Source organism: Xenia sp. Carnegie-2017, unplaced genomic scaffold (assembly GCF_021976095.1).
Source record: "Xenia sp. Carnegie-2017 unplaced genomic scaffold, XeniaSp_v1 HiC_scaffold_24, whole genome shotgun sequence".
Classification (NCBI taxonomy): domain Eukaryota; kingdom Metazoa; phylum Cnidaria; class Anthozoa; order Malacalcyonacea; family Xeniidae; genus Xenia; species Xenia sp. Carnegie-2017.
The window spans coordinates 12,581,957-12,601,868 of record NW_025813487.1 but is presented as its reverse complement, the minus strand read 5'-3'; the positions used below and the strand labels follow the sequence as shown (position 1 = coordinate 12,601,868).

Below are 19,912 nucleotides of genomic sequence, written 5' to 3'. Positions count from 1 at the left end.
ACAATAGAGTTGTAAATTTCGCAAAATTTACTCGTAATTGCTAGCCAAATTTGTTTCCTCTAGTGTGCAGAGGTGTATCGAGTATTTATGAGCACTTATGCTTGCTGCCCCAGTTATTCAACGTGTTTTTACGCGTCAAATCCTATCCTTTAAGAATCTAGAGTAACATCCTTGTTTTATATGTATGATAGGAAATTAGGATGCTAAGATTTGGTTAACAAAGCCTTGTTAGAAAATAAAATTTTTAATAATTTAGAGAATTATATTCATACGAAGTAAATAATATAAATGCATAACAATATTAAGTGGATGAAAAAGGCAAAACAGAATGATGTACTCAAAGGCGAAAAATCATATGTTTCATGCATATATTTCATGTTTAAAATAATTTATTTTCCCAACACTCAATTCATTTCTCTCCTATTTAAGTTTACTGTCCATGAGTATCAATTATTAAGGCATAATAATGTGATAAAATTTTACACTTGAGTTGTGTAATAAATTCGTGAAGTATTTGAAAAATTTGCACTGACAAATTGCGCCATTAACTGGAAACAATTAAAATAACACATCATGCATATATTTCATGTTTAAAATAATTTATTTTCTCAACACTCAATTCATTTCTCTCCTATTTAAGTTTACTGTCCATGAGTATTAATTATTAAGGCATAATAATGTGATAAAATTTTACACTTGAGTTGTGTAATAAATTCGTGAAGTATTTGAAAAATTTGCACTGACAAATTGCGCCATTAACTGAAAACAATTAAAATAACACCAACACATACAAAAAAACAGTTTGTGCTGGCATGCAGTCATGAGCAAAAATTTCTGTCAAAAATATACCAATTTTCGTCAAAACAACAAAAATTTAAGACATATTACCAATTGTTCAATTACTGTCTACGAGTGTTTATTGAGACCATGGATACAAGAAGACAGCAGCACAAATACAACGAGAAATGGCGAGAAAAATAATGCTTCGACTCAACGGTTTTGGTAATTGAAGCAATAAGCAATTGATCTCAGCATGTTCTTTTAAAGAATTAAAAATAAAATGGTCACAATGTTCTGTATTGTCTGCTATCAAAGTTAAACCTGTATCACATTGTTATGTCCATTAATACGACATCACTTTTAATTTGGTGTAAGACAAACTTTTAGTTCATCCATTCGGCTGGTAATTTTTATAGTTTGTACATTATGTTAATTAACTTATGAAGTGACTCCATTCTGAGGTGAACAGGTGCACAGAAAACACGTAGAAAAACATAAAATGAAACTCAACATCCGCTGCATTATAGGGCCTTATTTAACAAATCGGAAGTTCCGGAAGCATTGCATGCTTCATAGGATGTAATGAGAAATAATCATATTTACATAAGGTGTTAGAATACAAAAGGAGACGGTGCCAAATAGATTACATAAATTTTGAAGTTATGAAGCAAAATATAGTGAAATGAAAAGAGTTGAATAGAACTGACTTGGACGGATGTTAAGTCATAGTAAAGGAAACATACCAAAGGTCCACTTTGCTGAGAAACTTGCTACTGTACATATAATTAGATAACAGGCTGCCGTTAACCAGCTCAGCACTCCTATTAGTAAAAAACAACCATTTTACTAGCTGCCAATATAGTAATCATATGCGCAATGAGATATACGTGGCACAAAAAATTCAATGGACTTGCTCTACTGTATTTTTACTATACTGTCGATAAGTGAAGACTTGTAGCTATTGATTGAGGCTCTCATTAAGGGAGAGTTTGTATGAATCGTGACAAGAGGAAATTCTTTCAAAGTCGTCCATGTTGGGGATATCTCCAGATATGTTTATGTTACGAAAAATGCTCGATAACGCAAGACGTGACGTTTGGTTACCTTCAAATGGAGATATTCTCATATGCTACGAAAATCCGATGTGTAAATGACGTGTGATTTGACCCACATACAATACATACAGCTACAACACTTTAATGAATACACAACATCCAATCTCTGAGGTTTGAGAATTATTTCCTTAAAGGGGAAGAAAGAGAATATACGTTAAGAAAGGTGGAAAACAAATTTAATTAGTACATGCGGAAAAGCGGCAGCACTAAGGCGACTTTTTGTGTGTGTATTTGAGGAGAGTGCATACCTGAGAAAAAAGGACAGTAGTAGATGGATTTGTTGTGAGCATTCATGACGGAAGGTTTTGAGTTAATGGTGTTGTCGAGGAAGCGACGTGTTATTTGGTCAAATACGCGGGACAGAAAGCCGTTTTTGATGAGTAACTATCTCGTAGATTCGAGTAAAACAAAATTTTCAAAGGAAAAACAAAAGTTTATAAAACATTTTAAGGTTTTGAAGACTTGTAAAAAACTTTAAAAGGTTTGAAAAAGATTTTTGAAAACAAAGATTTGATGAAATATGCACACGTGAAGCTAGTGAACGTTTGCGGTAAACGGAACGCAGCAGCAATGCCTCGTACGTGGGTTAAGCCACACGTCCTTACAGACCAGATTTTCGAAGCATTTGGGAATATTTTCCCTTGCAGGTAACCAAATGTCAAGCCCTGCGACGAAAACGAACGAGCAGCAACGAAAACAACCGAGCACAATTAGCATAGACAGCCTGCAAATTTGTCTTGCTATGTAAATAATCTTTACTAACTGTATTAAAACAACAGATTTCTAATGAAATAAACAATGCAGATGAATTACAAAGCACTACCAAATATGAGGATATGATACGTTACAGATAGCAAAGTTCGAATACAAGCACGATATTTAAAGTAGAAATTCGATAACTTCCATACAACATACGATGATCATAAATAGCGTTGGACGATTATCAAAAAATCAGCTCATGATTATTTTTTAGGAAATTATCACGATATTCGATAATATCGCGATAAATACGATAACAAAATGCACCACATTATTTTTAAATTTTGATCAATAAAATGAACTAAACATAAACAACAAAGTAACTAAAGTTTTATGATAGTTACTCAATATTCAATAACAGTTACCGGATGACACAAATGCAGCGGGCACACAGCGCAAGCAAATCATGCAATTTCATTGTTCAGCGGATCAATGCATAACTATCAGTGATTTAGTCTAGCTTTTGTACTTTACTATATCGTATTAATTTGGTAAATTTATGTTTGAGCTACGTTTTCCTGAAATAAAAATAATCATCCGGTTTCTATAAAGCTTAATGTACATACAGGCAATGCAATATCATGATAGTCATCAAGCATGACAATAGCTTCGATAAATCAATTTATCAAAAAATCACTCGACCTAATCATAAATGTGTCAAAGTGTTGGTAAACATCACAATACCTTTTCAAACATGAAGTCAATAACAGTAAAATTTTATATGGTCTATTTTGAAGAGGCTGCATAGTCCATTTATGAAAATAACGCTGGTTGCTGGTGCAGTTGGGGCTTCAAGAGAGTAATAAAGACATGTGTACCGCTGTTTCAACGAACTGCGGCGTCTATTCTGGATCTGCTTAATGCATTGGAATGCATTAATCGCTTAGACAGTTTTGACTTGGTCCACAAGATTTGATATAGCAATATAGGTACCAGAGTGACGTGCTCCGTAACTGGATTAAAAAAATATTTTCGTGTTTGTTGCAAAATTCTTGTAGAGATCTTCACTCAAACCCTAAGCCGCCGAATTAAAACCACGAGAGCGACGGGGTTAATCAATTGCTAATATTTGAGTCACACGTGTTTTACCTGTTCATAACAATGACAGGTCCATTTACATCAGCAGCTCTCTGTGAACCTTCAACTTCAGATAAAATTTCCACCATACTGTGAACATCTTTAGAAACGTCATGAACCGGCCACGATAACTAGTGAATCGCGCGGACCATACGACGTTTTTTAATATGAAGCAAAAATAAATAAATGTAACAAATCATTTAATCATAAAGACATTCTTTAGAAATCTATCGTTCTTATGGTAAGTAAACACAAAAATATTTGCCGCAACTGTGTAAAACACTATTGATATTGGGCATTTAATAAATACGACGAGTATTTTTAAAAGAAGCATTTCGCATTAAAAAAACTAATCGTAATCTCAACATTCACGTTTTTTCATTTTAACACTATATCCAGCGTGTAAATACACTCATAAATTAGTTCCAACCAGCATTTCATTGTAATATTTATAATCTACTGATAATTGTATCACTGCATCATATTACTCTTGTATAAAATTATCATACATATACATAATATTCTTATTATACTGAAGATGCCATCCTGAGATGTTGAAACACATTTATTTAAAAAAAAACTCGTCGTATTTATAAATGCGAAAAATATTTGCATAGCGAGAGTAAAGTCGGGCTGGCTACGCTACTGAATAAACATATACATATGAACATTGTATGAAAGAGAAATGTAGTGATTTATTTGCGACAAATTATCAAAAGCAGAGATTTACATATGTTTATACAAATTTCTTTTTATCCGAATGATTCTGACTTTTCTCTTATAGAAACGCTATTGATTGTAGACATGTGTTTCTGATTTTTCTATAAAGATAATGAATGTTTTATTGTTTTATTACAGTTAAGTCGAAGCCTTGTAATTGAATGTTCAATTTTCTTTAATGAGGAGCAAATGGTGTAAAAGCATAACAAAGAAGTATCAAAAGACCAGTTGCTAATAATACTATCTTCACACATTTATAAAAGTGAATTGTATAGAATGAAGACACTGAACTGGATTACTTTGACTTTAATTTTTATATACAGCTATACAACCATTGTAATTATACAAAAAATCACTCTACACAAAGACTGGAACACATAATGACTTAAGTTTCAACATCAGATCACTTTTTAAAGGACACTAATCACCAGACAAAAATATATTAAAACTTTTTACATTGATCATATCAGATAAGGCGACTCACAATTTTGATATCTAAAATTCAACTCTAAGATTCACTTCTTGAAGACATCAAATATAAAACCACAGTTTTGATCTACATATCAAATTGCCTGTGATTCTTGGTTTTTGAATTTATTCGTATAATTGTAATTTGGAGAAAGAACAACGTATAATTCTAATTTAATTCGATGCCGCATTAGCAAAAATAAAAGGAAGAATACGAATAGCACACAAATATAGGCAAGGAGAATATTTTGCCGTCTGCTGAGTCTTTGTTATTCGGCTTTGTCTCAAAACATGGTGACAAATGATTGTCAATTTCAAAAGAACAACTTAACGCCAACGAAGTACAAAGTGAAAAAAAATGTAATGAAATATTTAAGAACTGACAATTAATATTGAAAAGGAATTCAATACTTTTTCGATGTGATTGAAATTCATGTGATGGACGACTATATCACGAGGAATATTATCGAAAGATTTGTGGGGTAGAAAATTGGAGTTATTATATCAGCTACTTTAGCTAACTAAACAGACACTTGGTAAGAGCTACCATAGTACTTAAGTTTTCTCATAGGGGTTAGAACATTCTGATGATTCCAAAATACAATCCTCTTCCACAATGCCAAATCGTACATCCAGTGCCTACGTATACCCAGGAGGCTTACATTGTGATATCCATTGCTGATATCCATTGCTAATAACCAAGAGGACAGACTGAGTAAACATATTGTAACATGAAGTTGAGTTGTAATTTTCCTTTCTAAAAGGTAAGTTCTTTATTACTTCTATACAAATTACAATCATTCTTAAATAATTTTGATGAACAAAGAAAGGGTTGTTAAACTAACCTGTAGATTAAAACATGAAAGTGAGCAGTCGCCGCAGAGTGTTTGGCTTGAGCATTTGATAATTTAAATTTCAATCCAGAACTATTTCTGACTTGCAACCATTTTCTTGAGATTTACCAAACAATGTTGCTCGAACTACGTCGGCTAGTGCCAACAATAACACTAATAAAATATTCATTTCTATCAAACCGCCAACATGGCTGAATTGCAAGTGAAGAATTCACTCTCATCAAATGTTGTCAGTAGATGTCAAAAAACTTCAACACGCATTTTACTGCACGTTCGAGTACAAGAGTTTATATTAATCCTAACGAACAGCGAATACGACAAGAATAGAAACGAACCAGGAACTACAACTTCACCAGTAAAAGTACCATAATTTCTACTGTTTATAGGATATAAATGAATGGCAAAGATGAACTTAATAAACATTAAGAGAGCAGGAGGTGGACAAAAAAAGCGACTGAGCTATAAATAACACGTGATTACTTGAAGATATCAATAGACTATTTGATATTACATGACGAGAAGAAACTATTTTACTTGGGGTTCGTCTGCTCATATTCTTAGGAAGTGAAAGCTCATACATCATAAACGTTGGTGTGTGTTCCAACTGATAGAAACTAATGATTCGGAGAAACTCGTGATAGGGTTAGCTATATTTTTCATATCTGGAGTCGAGAGTCTCTGAATGATATTCTGTATTTCTGTATTTGTAAAAAGTTAATATTTTACTCATAATTCAATCATAATTCGAACGCAAATATAAATTTTAAACGCGTTTAATGTTGCGGAAGTTTAGTACCGACTACCTAGATCAGTCTTTCGGTGGGTGTTCCGGCCAGTGTTGAAAAACAAGGAGAGGGGTTGACAAAAAACTATAGGAGAGAAGGACGTGTTGGGCGATCATATGCATTTTTCTTTTTTTGTAAAATCTTGTCTGGTAGCTTCAAACCCATTCTTTTTTTTTCGTTGATCTCTAGTCTACAACCAAACACAATGCTCCTAGCACTCTAGCAATCAAATTATCAGAAAATTCAATGAACTCGATAACTTTGGATGAGTTTAAAATGAATATTATAATGGGGATAATAAGCGAAGACACGAAAGGACAAAAACAGCAACATTATACTAACACTAACATAGTTGGTAACAAAGTAAACTCCATCCACTAAAACTCCCTGTCTCTTACGTCAGGTAAATTAATGAGATGACAGTGTATAGATATTCGTATGTATTCCATTGACTCCAAAATTATGAATGAATGAAAATCCCGTTCCCACCAACTTATTTAAATAAATTACTGAGTATGCTACGCCACTGTTTGTTTGTAATTTAACTTTATTTCTTATTTAATGTACTTAGATAAAAAGTATAACAACTATTATCCTATTTCAAATATTGACTATATCCTTAGCCAAAAAATTTGATGTTATATTCCAAATTGTTTTCAAATTTTGTTCAGAATCATTCACTCTCGTTCACTCTTATTGTTAAAAAGGAAATAAAGGTTTTATGTTTAATTATATTCTTTTATAATACGCTAAATTTCAGAAAACGTCTAATAACTTCGCGAAAAAATTAGACTTCCCCCATTTTTGAGAACTTTCACTGCACTGTAGCAGAGTTTGAATTGATCCTAACAAAAAGAATGACCAATATGACAAGAATAATGACCAAAACGGCAGCTACAACTGCACCAGCAATAGCTCCAGTGTTTCCACCGTCTACAAGATAAAAATGAATGACAAATCATAACATTACCAACAAATGTTGTCTTTCAGCGATCATTTTTCTAAAGCTGAAGGTGTAACCGCTCTCACACCCCATGTATTCATCCCTGTTAATTATTCATGATTTATTTATGGTATAAATTAGGCTTAGAACGCAGTGAAATTAGAGAAGTTGTACATAAAATCAATAAGGCAGTTATTTGTTGGAATTAAATCAGCTGTATCATCAAACAAATTTATATTCATCGTTAAAAAATTAAAGGCATTTCGCTATACTGAAATTTGCAAAGATCTTGAATCATTGCACTTTAGACATCGATAAACTTCCTTATGCTATTGAAAGCAAACACAAACCTGAAGACTTGTGCATTTGGGCAGTTGCTGCCACTGGACTCCAGTCAGTGGAATAATAATCACCCTGAAACGAAGAGAACATTATATTTGAATAAAAATTGCTGCAATCAATGCTGATGAAAACGTAAATAAATGGGCGCACCTGATCATTTATGAAAACGCGCTGAAATATTTTGTAGCTAGTGCCAGGCTTTAGCGGGCCATTATAATAATTTTCACCATTGGAACGCCGTGTTGTGTTTTCACCATCACCAAGTGTAAAATCAGGCTTAAAGTCTTTGCGAGAGACTACAGTAGCAATATACGGCATTGGTTTTGTGGAAGATTCGGCCTTAGAATAAGTCCCTAAGTCTGTGTCTTTAAAGTTAGAAGGTAGTCGACTCTCTTCAGTGCCATTTTTCATCGCAACTACATAGAAATATCTGCAAATTGAAGGCAAAACATTTTTTAAAATACATACATAACCTCTGCTTTTGTTAATCGTTAAAATATATGTTATGCATGCATCCGCACTGCCAGAGAAAAGCGACGAGTCATCAAACGTTTTCCCATAGAGATATTTAGACTACCTTGATCCCACATGAAACCAACTGTCGTATACTTAGCCATGGATACGAAAAACTCAAAAAATACTTTTAAGTTCCTTTAAGTTTTTTTACAATAATTTGCTCTATTAAAATAAATAGTTACCGGTATTCCAAATTAGGATTTTGCAACAAATATATCAACGTATTTCCAATCTGCTTGGTGGACAGTTCAGGTGCCACTAAATAAATAAACTTGAATAAATTTATCATTTAAACAAACCTGTGCATAAACCATAGACAACTTACATCCATTTGTAAATACCCATGTAGCATTGCCGTAACATCCAGATCCAACTATTGTAGAAGCTAAAACACGAACATAATATTTTGTCCCTGGTTTCACATTATTTATGTCCAAACGCTGTTCCTCGATCATATACTTCATTGAACAGGTTTCATTCTCCAAATGTGTAATACAAACAGTGTAACTGACTATCTTTCCATTTGTTTCTTTCTTGTCTGGTGGCTCCCACGTAACTGATAACGACGAGCTGCTTAAGACGAAAATTTGAACATTTAAAGGTGTACCTTCGGGAACTAAACAAAAATATAAACATATGTTTTAAAGACTTATGTAAAACATTAAAAACACTTTAGAAAGAAGTCATAACAAGTGTACACTGTCATTGCTAACTTAAATATAATACAGTATAAGAAAAACAAGATTGAAATAAATGTCGACCAGAAAAGATTTGAGCTTTCGAAAGTCGTTTATGGCAATAACACCATCAATGCAATAACAGCCGATATGTATACACAAAAACTGATATGAACTCACCATCTTCAGCAGTTCTAAAAGTAGCTGTAGTTGATCTACCAAAGCCTTCAGAATTGCCAGCAGTTACATTAACTTTATACGTTGCGTAAGGAACAAGATTCGTAATGTTGTACGGTTTTTTGTCAGTTACCTCCAAAGTTTTATTGAAAACAATCATAGTATCCTTCATCATAATCAATAGATATCTTGTAAGAGGATTCGAGATATTCGTACCAAGTTTTACACCAGTGTTTTGGGGATGTTTCCATGATATCTCGAGGTACGTCGATGCAGATTTGGTTGCAATGAGATCTGTTGGTTTGTCTGGGAGTAAGTCTGCACGATAAAAGAAAAATCTACAATTTGAACTATGTGTAGCCCCTAAATGAAGTCAGTGTTCTGCTTTTTATTCAATAACACGTGTTAAAATTAACTGCATGTTGAAAAGGCTTGTTTCAAAAAGTTTATTTCAACAGAGAAAGAAACTAACACTTCAGTCTTCATGGAAAATTGTTCAGTTTTGTCAACTAACACATGTTCAATTAATTCTCAGAGAAAAAATCTGTATATATTGAGTAATTAAGTACTTACAGTGCAAAGTAAACATGGTATAATTTTTCCACCTCTTACCTCCACCACAAATTTCAATTCGTAAACACGGTGCACCAACAAATTTCAAAGGGAAGATTCGCAAAGCTTTTGATTTAAGGCCACCAGAAAACTTTTCAATAGCCGCATCATTGTAATTATTCTTGTTTCCTAGATAAATCTGGAATAAAACGAAAAAAAAGATTTTCGTGTATTTGCAGAGCAAGGTAAGAGAAAAGCCAGGTTTGTTTAACGCAGTCCAGAGGAGAGTAGTTTATGCATTGCCTATGTATCTCTTCAAATCATGCACATAGCTACAATTTAAACTTTATAATCAAATTTAAGATTCTTCGCTAGTGCTGGAGTAACCAAGACAATCAACACAGTGACGTAGCTAGCCCACAAATTTGGTCGTGCTATATGTAAATTTTTCAGTGCTCACTTACTGTAAAAACTATAGATCTCTAAAGAAATGAATAATGATAATGATCTGAAATTTACATAGAACCAGCAATTTTGCGTGCCGGCTACACCACTGAATCAACATCTGCACACAAGCTTGTATATAAATAGCAATTTAAAAGTTTACTTAGTTTATAACTTCATTCCTTTTTTAAATTTCCCATTAAATTTATAATATACAAATTTGAAAATTCTACCGTTACCTTCTGGGATTTTTCAGATTTCCAGTTCACACCATCAATGTTTGTCTGCAAGTGATATTTAGTTACAAAGCTTGAACTTGAACTGTCACCAAAGATTGCAATAACGTTAACTGTATAAAGACTCGGGAAATTCAGTTGAAGATAATGATTGCCATCTGCAGTAGGAGCACACCATGAACTACCACTGGATATTCTTGCTTTAGATGCACTACGACTCTTTGGGAAGGCAGTAAACAAGGAATCTGGGAATTTTTCTGCGTTTTTTAATAGAGGATTATCACAAACATGACCTTAAATAGAAAAGGTTTGGTTGAAATGCATTACAACATTAGAACTGGTTTGATTTGATACAGAGCAATGATGCAATCCCATGTTTTTCTCCATTCACGACAAATCGCAAAAATTAAAAATTGTTGTCTGAAGAAAGAGAAAGAGAGAGAGAGAGAGCACAAGAAGTGTTTGAGGAATACAACTGATTATGCATGCTTTTATTAAAATTATGGTTAAATTCCAGTTTGAATCAAGCCAGCTATGACAAGAAACCGTAAGTATCTTGTCAAATAACAGCAATACGGTAGCGATATAAAGTCCATTAAAGAGTGAACGTTAATCATCGTGCAGATCAATGACAATTGGACATTTTTTGAAGCACGAATCGAACTAGCAAGAATAAAATTAATTTAATCGCCAGTATTCGCAGCAACCCTGTCTGAATTATTCATTATCCAAGAGTAGCAATCGTTTATATTTTGATATATTTGTAGAAGACTAATTGTGAAATTCTCCAAGTCAGCGTAAAATACAGTGACACTACGATGACAGATGTAAGTCTTGATGATAGAGCTAAGTCATGATGCTTAACAAAAGACAGATGTAAGTTGAGAACACAAAAGTAAGACATTTATTCCTTAAATTCTTCGCTCAAAACTTTTTTTAACGTCATACAAATGTGTTCTACAATACGTTAACACATTCAAAAAATTGAACAAGAATGCTTACATGTAACGTACGAGTATTGAGAGCAATCATTATTTTGAATGATAGCACATTGAGATAAATCATTCACTCGAGCATCACATTTGACATTTCCAGGTATAAACGATTGATGCGTCAAAGATGATAGTGACATTGAGCCTTCCCAAGGTGCTGCGGTAGGATAACCAAGATGTTTACAGATAATCGTCTTCATTTTATGCAAAAGACTGTTGTTGCATATGGTGAAGTTTCGAAACTTGGTAATAACATTCACGACACCTTCATTGGGAAGATTCGATTGAGACAGGCGTACATCCATAACTACACAAATCAAAATTATTTTTTCCTTTAAATATGATCATGGCGCATATCTGAAAATGAAATCTGTGTTTATAAGAAATGGTTTTATGAACATAAATATGTCAAATCCCGTCAATGAATAAAATTTATACACGGAGTTAGAATATCAGAAAAACACAGTAGGTGAAAATAACTTAAAAAAAAATTATCGTCAGAAAGCACTTAACCAGAAATCTTTTACGCATTATGATGGACACAGTATCTTATAGATTTACAGTTAAAGTTGGTATGCACTGTTTTGATTTTAATTTTTAAGTCGACAATGAACTGCAGACAAATAAGTTGAACAGAGAACTTTACTTATGTGTTGTAAACACGAATCACAACAAAATGTGTCCAAGTGAGTATTTGAATCATTAATGAAACCATAACAAATACTCTTCTTTTGTAGGTGAGTGGTGCGTTTAGCTTCCCAATTCATATGAATTGTAATGAATATGTCTTTGTATATATATGCAGTATATATGAAAATTCTGTGGTGGGAATTCATGAAAATACGAATACAAATCCAATTGTAAATGTCCCTTTTGGCCTACATAGAATCACCAAAATATCTTAAAAAAGAAATAGATTTGGTAAATCAAAGTGACTGGAATAAGTGATGTTTCCTTGAACAAAGTTTGCATTGACAAACTAAAACACAAAATTGACCAAATACTTTTAAAAGATCAATAATAAAATAGAGAAGGATTTATTAATAACGTTTCGTCTTTAACTTAAGACATCTTTCGTCTTTAACTTAAGACATCTTCAGATTAATTGAGTTAATTAACTCAATTATTCTGAAGATGTCTTAAGTTAAAGACGAAACGTTATTAATAAATCCTTCTCTATTTTATTAACTTTAAAAGTATTATGTTGGGCTATTATGTTCATATTGAAAATTCGCTTTCCGCCTGGCAAATCTCTGGCCACGATTTTAAATTGACCAAACCTTTAAACTGAAGCAAAATATTGAGGACACAAGTTTAAATGTCACATTATATAAAGACACTAAATTAAACCATACGAGATAAAACAGCATAAACAAACCACGCCTGGTGAAGACACCCGACGAAAATTCAAATTTGTTTCAATTTTTCTAAATTGATAACGTACATATTATAAAAATGAACACCATATCATTGCGCATTAAAGTCAAAACTTGTCCAGAAGCACTTATATCAAAAGCAAAATATAATTTGCCTGTATAATACTTACGATTGCAAATTTCTTTGTATGGCATTCTTGTGTAGTTACATTGATATTCAAAGTAAAGATATTTCACCAAACCAGGACAAATACTTGAAGGAAAGTGATTATCATCAACAGTTATATTACAATTTCTTTCACCATCACAGTAATTTTTAAGGTCACATGTTACATCAACACTACAATTATGGTCATAACTGGAGCCACAAATGCTTCCTTTTCTCAATCCACGATATTTCGCAACTTTTATCACCATATATTGATTATTAGGACATCCAACGTTTGTTATATTTTGTCCAGCACATGTCACTGATCCTATACAAAACACACAAAAAGACCATACAAACGTATTTGTTCATTCCTGCAAAATAAAGTGATTTGATAAAAATGAAAAGTGTTATGGCAGTGACTTTACTGGCGCCTTTCTTATATCTGTGGCCTTGCAGTGGCTTTTAATCAGAGTCTAAGTATATATACGCTAACTGAATGAATATTCTCATTTGCCAAAATTGAATCGCTGATTTTCTTCATTTTTACAACTGACAAGTTTTAACAAGGGATGTCCTTCTATACAATTATGATAGCGTGAAAAGAAAAGACCATCCCAAAATGTTTGGGATATGGCATTGATGGCTCCGCATTCTCCATTAAAATTTCTATAAAATAACCCCAAACGAATTCCGTTGAATAGTCTCACAATACAATTCTTCGTAATTAGCTTCATGATTGAGCCAGATTGTAAAAATTTAAAATTTAATTGTCACATCAAAATAATTCAATTTTAAAAAATATTAAAAACTTCAAAAATATGATAAAAATATCAACTCATATGAATTGTAATATATATATATTTGAATATATATGCAGTGTATATGAAAATTCTGTAGTGTGAATTCATGAAAATATGAATACAAATTCAATTGTAAATGTCACTTTTGGCCTACATAGAATGGCCAAAAGTTTTAAAAAAAGAAACAAATTTGATAAATCAAAGTGACTGGAAAAAGAGATGCTTCCTTGAAAAAAGTTTGCATTAACAAACTAAAAACACAAAATTGACCAAACATTTAAACTGAAGCAAATATTGAGGACACAAGTTTAAATGTCATATTATATAAAGACACTAAATTAAACCAAACGAGATGAAAAAGCATAAACAAACCGCGCCTGGTGAGGACACAAGTTTCGAAAATTCAAATTTGTTTCAATATTTCTTAATTGATAACGTATATAGTATAATATGAACACAATGCCAATGCGCATTAAGGTCAAAACAAGTCCCAAAGCACTTAAATCATCAGCAAAATATAATCTGTATGGCATACTTGTGTAGTTACATTGATATTCAAAGTAAAGATATTTTTCCAAGCCAGGACTAATATTTGAAGGAAAATGATTATCATCAACCGTTATATTACAATTTCTTTCACCATCACAGTAATTTTTAAGGTAACAGGTTACATCGACCCTACAATTGTAATCAAAACTTAAACCACAAATGCTTCCTTTTCGCAATCCACGATATTCTGCAACTTTTATCACCATATATTGATTATTAGAACAACTAACGTCCGATATATTTTTTCCAGCACATGTTACTGAGCCTATTAAAGACATACAAAAAATAAGTAAATTAAAATCTATACAAGCTTATCTTTAAATTCCTGAAAAGTAAAAGTATATTTGATAAAAATGAAGTGTGTGATGGCAGTGACTTAACTGGCGCCATTCCTATATCTGTGGCTTAGCAGTGGCTTTTAATCAAATTTTAAGTATATATACGCTAACTGGATGAATATTCTCACTTGCCAAAATTAAATCGCTGATCTTCTCCATTTTTACAACTGACAAGTCTCATGGCGCGAGGTCCTGCCATACATTTATTATAGCGTGAAAAGAATAGACCACCCCAAAATGTTTGGGTCATGGCATTTATGGCTCCGCACTCACTATAAGATAACCCCAAACGAATTCCGTTGCCTAATCTCTCTGGACAACGATTAGAATTCAGGTTCAAGATTGAGCCAGAAGGTAAAAATTTAAAATTAGCTGTCACGTCAAAACATCTCCATGAAAGGTACAAGGAAAATACTTGAAAATTATGAACACACAATCCTGACAGAACATGTTTCATGAAAAATCCAGTCGTATCTGAAAAAGTCAATGATACATGATAAAAATGATTAAAAATATCGCACCCTGAAAAATGTATGTATATAAGAAAAATAGGACTTTATCAAAAATAATTTAGCATACTGAATTCTATCAACATAGGAAAAAACACTACAAAAAAAGTCATCTTGAAATTCAACCTTTCTAAAGAATTAAATAAACCAATTGCTGTTGAGAGTCATTTTAAAAATAATGGCGTATGCAAGACTTTAAGGCATCCAGCATGGAGCATTGAGCTGAAATACATGAAACGCTACCTGTAATACAAAACCCTAATAATTTTTTGAAGCTGCGATTTTACCCCAGACACGCGAGACTTTACCCCCGACACGAGTGTGTAGTCAATTAACTATTACTCCGCGAAAGAATCTCGAAACACTAAACGCGCGTGTCTTGGGTAAAATCCCGCGTGTGTGGCGTAAAATATGGCTTCAATTATTTCCTTGATGTAGCGTTCCATGTATTTTAGTTCATTGGCATGGAGAAAGAAAAATTTTACGAACAAGTTGAAAAGTGTAAAAAATCCATTAATACAGCTTTTACGGCGCACGGTCTGTTCCTACGGAAGGAGGAGAGTTATTGTTTGCTTACACAATTTTAGTGATTTATCAGGCAAAATATGGAATCTGTTTCTTTTAAAATTTTTTAAGATTGTTGGCCGAAAGCTGGTTTTTCAACTTCACCAACTCATCTGTGAAGCTTAAACTGTATAAACTCCCATATCTTTCGTTTTTGATGAAAATGAAGTTTATCTGAACACTGAATACAAATATGTGCCAAGAAAAAGTTGATGATTAAGGTCAGTATTATAGAAACATGAAGACAAGAAATATATAATTCAATGCAAAACTGAATTGTGAACTTTGTAAGCTGTACACTCTTTTCTGGTGGAGTTCATTTAAGTTGGGCTGTGAAATAGTGCTCTTAATAATAAAAATACCTGAATTGAGCTTTTACTCTTTTACAGGTTTACATTATAGTATATGTATGACGAATTAAACATGTTTGGCTGTTCCGGGGTGTATTCTATTAGTTTTGCAACTGCAAAGAAATTCACTTAAGAGTATACGTACATGATGAATTGAATATAGGTCAAAGTGCCGTATGGATTTGAGCAAAGTTGAATATATAGCACTATAATCACATTGGTGCACTATAAATTAAACTGACACAGGAGAAACTAAAATAAACTGCCCTTGCATGTACCTGGTTTTATTTTCACGTTGAAGACAACATAACAAGTGTGACTTTTTCCACCGTATAAAACATACTTGTAAGGGATTTTCTGTTGTCCGACCCAAAATCTAACAATGTGGTAGCGTCTTGATTTTTCTGTTCTTTCATTTATGTACTTATGTGAACATGTAAAGTCTTTTGGTTGTATCATATAACGATACAAACGTAAAAAACGATAGTGACGATGAGATTTCGTTATGACATATGACCCAACAGTAAAGTTCAAAATAATCGGGCTGCATCCACATGTCCCTAAATAAATAAAGTTATCTTTAACTGGTTGTCAGGAGAAAAAGAACAAGTAGAAAGTGACACTGATTTCGCCACAAAATGTTGCAAACTATTCATATTGAATCGAAAGTCTTCCTTAAACCCAAATAGACAATAACTATACAGACTGCATCATATAATTGCATATATTACTATTTTTGACTCTACTCTCATAATACTTTGCTTTTGTAACTAGACAGATGAACAATGAACGAAAGATTATGCTGCGTCAATGTTGACTACTTTAACATGTACCTTACGGGCTCAAACCATTTACTTTAGGTACCTTACTTTATTGCAATTTCTAAGAACACCGTTTCAATTACCGTTATTTAAATTAAACAGTACCTCAGTAATATAAGTGCTGTGATTGTTTACCAAGTACATTTCTAGTTGATGTTCTGTACTTATTGTAAACTGAACTGCTGTTTACATTACCTTCAAGAGGACATATTTCACTAAACATTTTAAATCGCTCCAAAAGATATTTCTTCTCCTCAACACAACAACGTGTACGAGTATTGTTGCATTTCGAATCGATTTCAATTTTGTCCGCCACAAATTTCTTCCATTCTTCCTCACAAAACTCAAGTTCTTCATTCCAACCCATTTTCATTGTGAATCCTTGACGGAATGACAGCCAAAATAACCACCATATCATTAAACTCATCATTGCATAGATCCAAGGATATACAGTAAAGCTCTAAAGTATAATTGTTTGTTGGATGTATGTACGTTATCACCGAAGACTTTAAATTTACATATAGATCAACAATGTCTACGTCACAATTACATCTTTGATGCAAGCAGATCACGATCAAAACGTATTTTTGAGCAATATGTGAGCAATATCTAAAAAAGTCATATCAGCAAAATTGTGCAGCGAGAAAAACTGTTCAGAAATAGATCGAGTTAGTCTCATATGGCTGCATGATGACTCTCTTAATGGTAGCCACTGTAGCTATTATATATGTACGTGGTTATAATTTTTTTAAAATAATGAAACTTGGTTATCTTTCAATTTATGCTTTATTCGTCTTACTCGGTTCAATATAAATTTCAACTTTTTGTGTTTCAAGATATTTAGTGAACGATGAAAAAATGCCTTTTAGTGGATAGCGCTAAGGAAGCGAAGAAAGCGAGATCAAATTAAAATCAAAGGAAATAATTTATTTTAGATACAATAGATTAAAACCCAGGACGATGTTAAAATTCTTTATCTGAATATGAAAATAACAATTTTGCATGCAGAGCTTCCCATTAGCTATTTCATTTCAATTTCCTGTTATGTCATGATACATGTAGAAAACCTATGAAATCATAAAGTACTTTACAATTTCTTGTAACCTAGCCTCTATAGCTGTATAGTTATACCCGTATTGTCTCTAATGCTATACCCGTATTGTATTTTCATTCGAATTTTTAGTTCATCGAATTCAACACATTAGCAGCTATAAAACAGCTAAATTGCTCAGTTGACAAATTCAAAAAGTTACAGTTGAAAAGTTAACCAAATAAATTAAAAATTTCAAAAGATAATGACCAAAAAATAATTTTGAAAGGGTGTTAGATATTTACATTACATGCACCGCGGATCTTTTTCTCTATTGAGGAGGAAGACCTTACAAAATAAACGAACGTCGATACTAAGGGCAGCTAAGTAGTTTTGGGTTTCACCGTTATCTTGAGATTGCTCAAATTCTTTTATAAAAATTTACAGAAATATCACAGAAAATCTTTGAAATATTTTGCAACTTTTTCATTTTTCGAAGCTTGTCGTTCATCCTTTGTTTGCAGTTATTCGTGGAGTACTAACTGACAATGAATACTCCATAAGAATTGAAAATCTCAAGCGGATTTCTTTTTAATTTTTTGCAGGTTCCGCTGAAGAACGAATATATTTACAGAACAGTGGAATAGGGTTTGTTTTTGATGTAGTTGAGAGATTTGAGCGAAAAATGTGATAATATATAAATATACGAATCAAAATATTAATGTGAAACCTGTCCCCAATCCTACATCAAGCATGGAGATATTGTGGTAAATGAAAAAATCCCTTCATTTACAATAATAATCAAATCATCGGGGGGCGGAATTTGTGCGGTTTTCGTATTAACACTTATTTGCCAAACTAAGTCAAAGAAAAATTTTGCAATATTAAATGTTAACAGAGCATCGAAGATATAGAATCTTCCGTTTTACTATCAACTACATCACAACTTACCTTTGTTCTTTTACTAATTGAAAAATGGACACAATAAAGCGACTGAAGAAATACACCTTAAACAAACAGAGAAAAATTAAGATACATACAAGTCAGACGAACAAAAGAGTTGTGGCTTTCGCAACGTTTTACTTGCAACTGCTGGCCAAGGCTGTTTCCTAGAGTGTGCAGTGGCGTTTTGAGTATATACAAACACTCATGCCATCTGCCCCAGTTAGTCAACATTTTATAGAATTTATTTTGCGTCAAATCCTATCCTTTACAAATCAACAATAATACTTTATATGTTAGGAAATTTGGATGCTGTGGTTGGTTGACGAAGCAATGTTATAATAGATAAAGTTTTTGACATTGTAAGAATTACCTCTGTTTATAGCTACGAAGCAACGAAGCACAAATAATGCATCTAAAGTGGGCAAACATGGCAAAACCGGTTAATGGCTTTAAGTGCTCAATGACGAAGAATATTGTATTGTTCCCATAACGCATTTTAAGTTTTTGACTATCAACTTTACCAACAGTAAATTCAATTTTGCTGACAGTCATTAACAAAATTTCAAGCCCTAAATACAACAAATTGTGTAGGACTGAACTATACAGTAAATTTTTACTACGTAATACTAGCTGTACCTTTATTGCCTTCAGGTGTTTGTTTTAACGATGGACACAATACGACAGCGGCGCAAATAAAGTGAAAAATGACAAGAAAAACAATGCTTCAAGCAATACTGACTTAATTATTAAATAGTGTTCAATCGATTGGGCTCAGCATAAACAATCAAAAAACATCATTTCGATATTAATTATAATTTTTTAAATTACAAACTTTTAGTTTATGCATTGGACGGCCACTTTGTGAGATATTATATCAAACTATATTAAAACTTGATAGGATGATTTTAATTTAGGCAATTTTTACAAATTTTTTTGCAATATATTTCTTAATTAGCTCTTAAGTATTGTGGAGAGAGGTGGAGAGAGAACATGTAGAAATACATAAATTTCGAAATACCACATTAAAATTAGTTGCAATATA

At 32.6% G+C, this 19,912-nt stretch overlaps 2 protein-coding genes and 1 long non-coding RNA gene across 3 annotated transcripts in view; all 3 read right to left on the bottom strand.

The window, feature by feature from the left end:
- The window catches only part of LOC124452167, a 70,081-nt gene extending 55,259 nt beyond the window's left edge, over window positions 1-14,822 (bottom strand). Inside the window, exons 1-4 of the mRNA XM_047002753.1 lie at window positions 14,780-14,822; window positions 14,287-14,578; window positions 12,984-12,997; window positions 11,448-11,744 (exon numbers count right to left, since the gene is read on the bottom strand). Of these exons, the coding sequence (XP_046858709.1) occupies window positions 11,448-11,744; window positions 12,984-12,997; window positions 14,287-14,578; window positions 14,780-14,810 (634 nt within the window). The 5' untranslated portion in view covers window positions 14,811-14,822. The remainder of the gene's footprint in view (window positions 1-11,447; window positions 11,745-12,983; window positions 12,998-14,286; window positions 14,579-14,779) is intronic.
- On the bottom strand, window positions 6,876-8,165 carry LOC124450463. Its single transcript, XM_047001160.1, has 3 exons — window positions 7,994-8,165; window positions 7,852-7,915; window positions 6,876-7,491 (listed from the first exon to the last, which is right to left on the bottom strand). The coding sequence occupies exons 1-3, from the start codon at window positions 8,159-8,161 to the stop codon at window positions 7,373-7,375; spliced, it is 351 nt and encodes a 116-aa protein (XP_046857116.1). The 5' UTR covers window positions 8,162-8,165; the 3' UTR covers window positions 6,876-7,372.
- Window positions 14,823-16,539: 1,717 nt separating the features above from the next.
- LOC124450476 lies at window positions 16,540-18,894 on the bottom strand. Its single transcript, XR_006949991.1, has 3 exons — window positions 18,877-18,894; window positions 17,091-17,355; window positions 16,540-16,634 (listed from the first exon to the last, which is right to left on the bottom strand). It is a non-coding gene; the product is annotated as an uncharacterized LOC124450476 (long non-coding RNA).
- Between the last annotated feature and the right edge of the window lie 1,018 nt (window positions 18,895-19,912).

Bases quoted from the DNA above. Each gene is read 5' to 3' on its own strand.
- LOC124450463 (XM_047001160.1), bottom strand. From the start codon at position 8,161: ATGCCGTATATTGCTACTGTAGTCTCTCGCAAAGACTTTAAGCCTGAT. The intron at 7,916-7,993 runs GTGCGCCCATTT...TCTTCGTTTCAG, and splicing joins GCGTTTTCATAAATGATCAG to GGTGATTATTATTCCACTGA. The intron at 7,492-7,851 runs GTTTGTGTTTGC...TTTATCTTGTAG, and splicing joins CCAAATGCACAAGTCTTCAG to ACGGTGGAAACACTGGAGCT.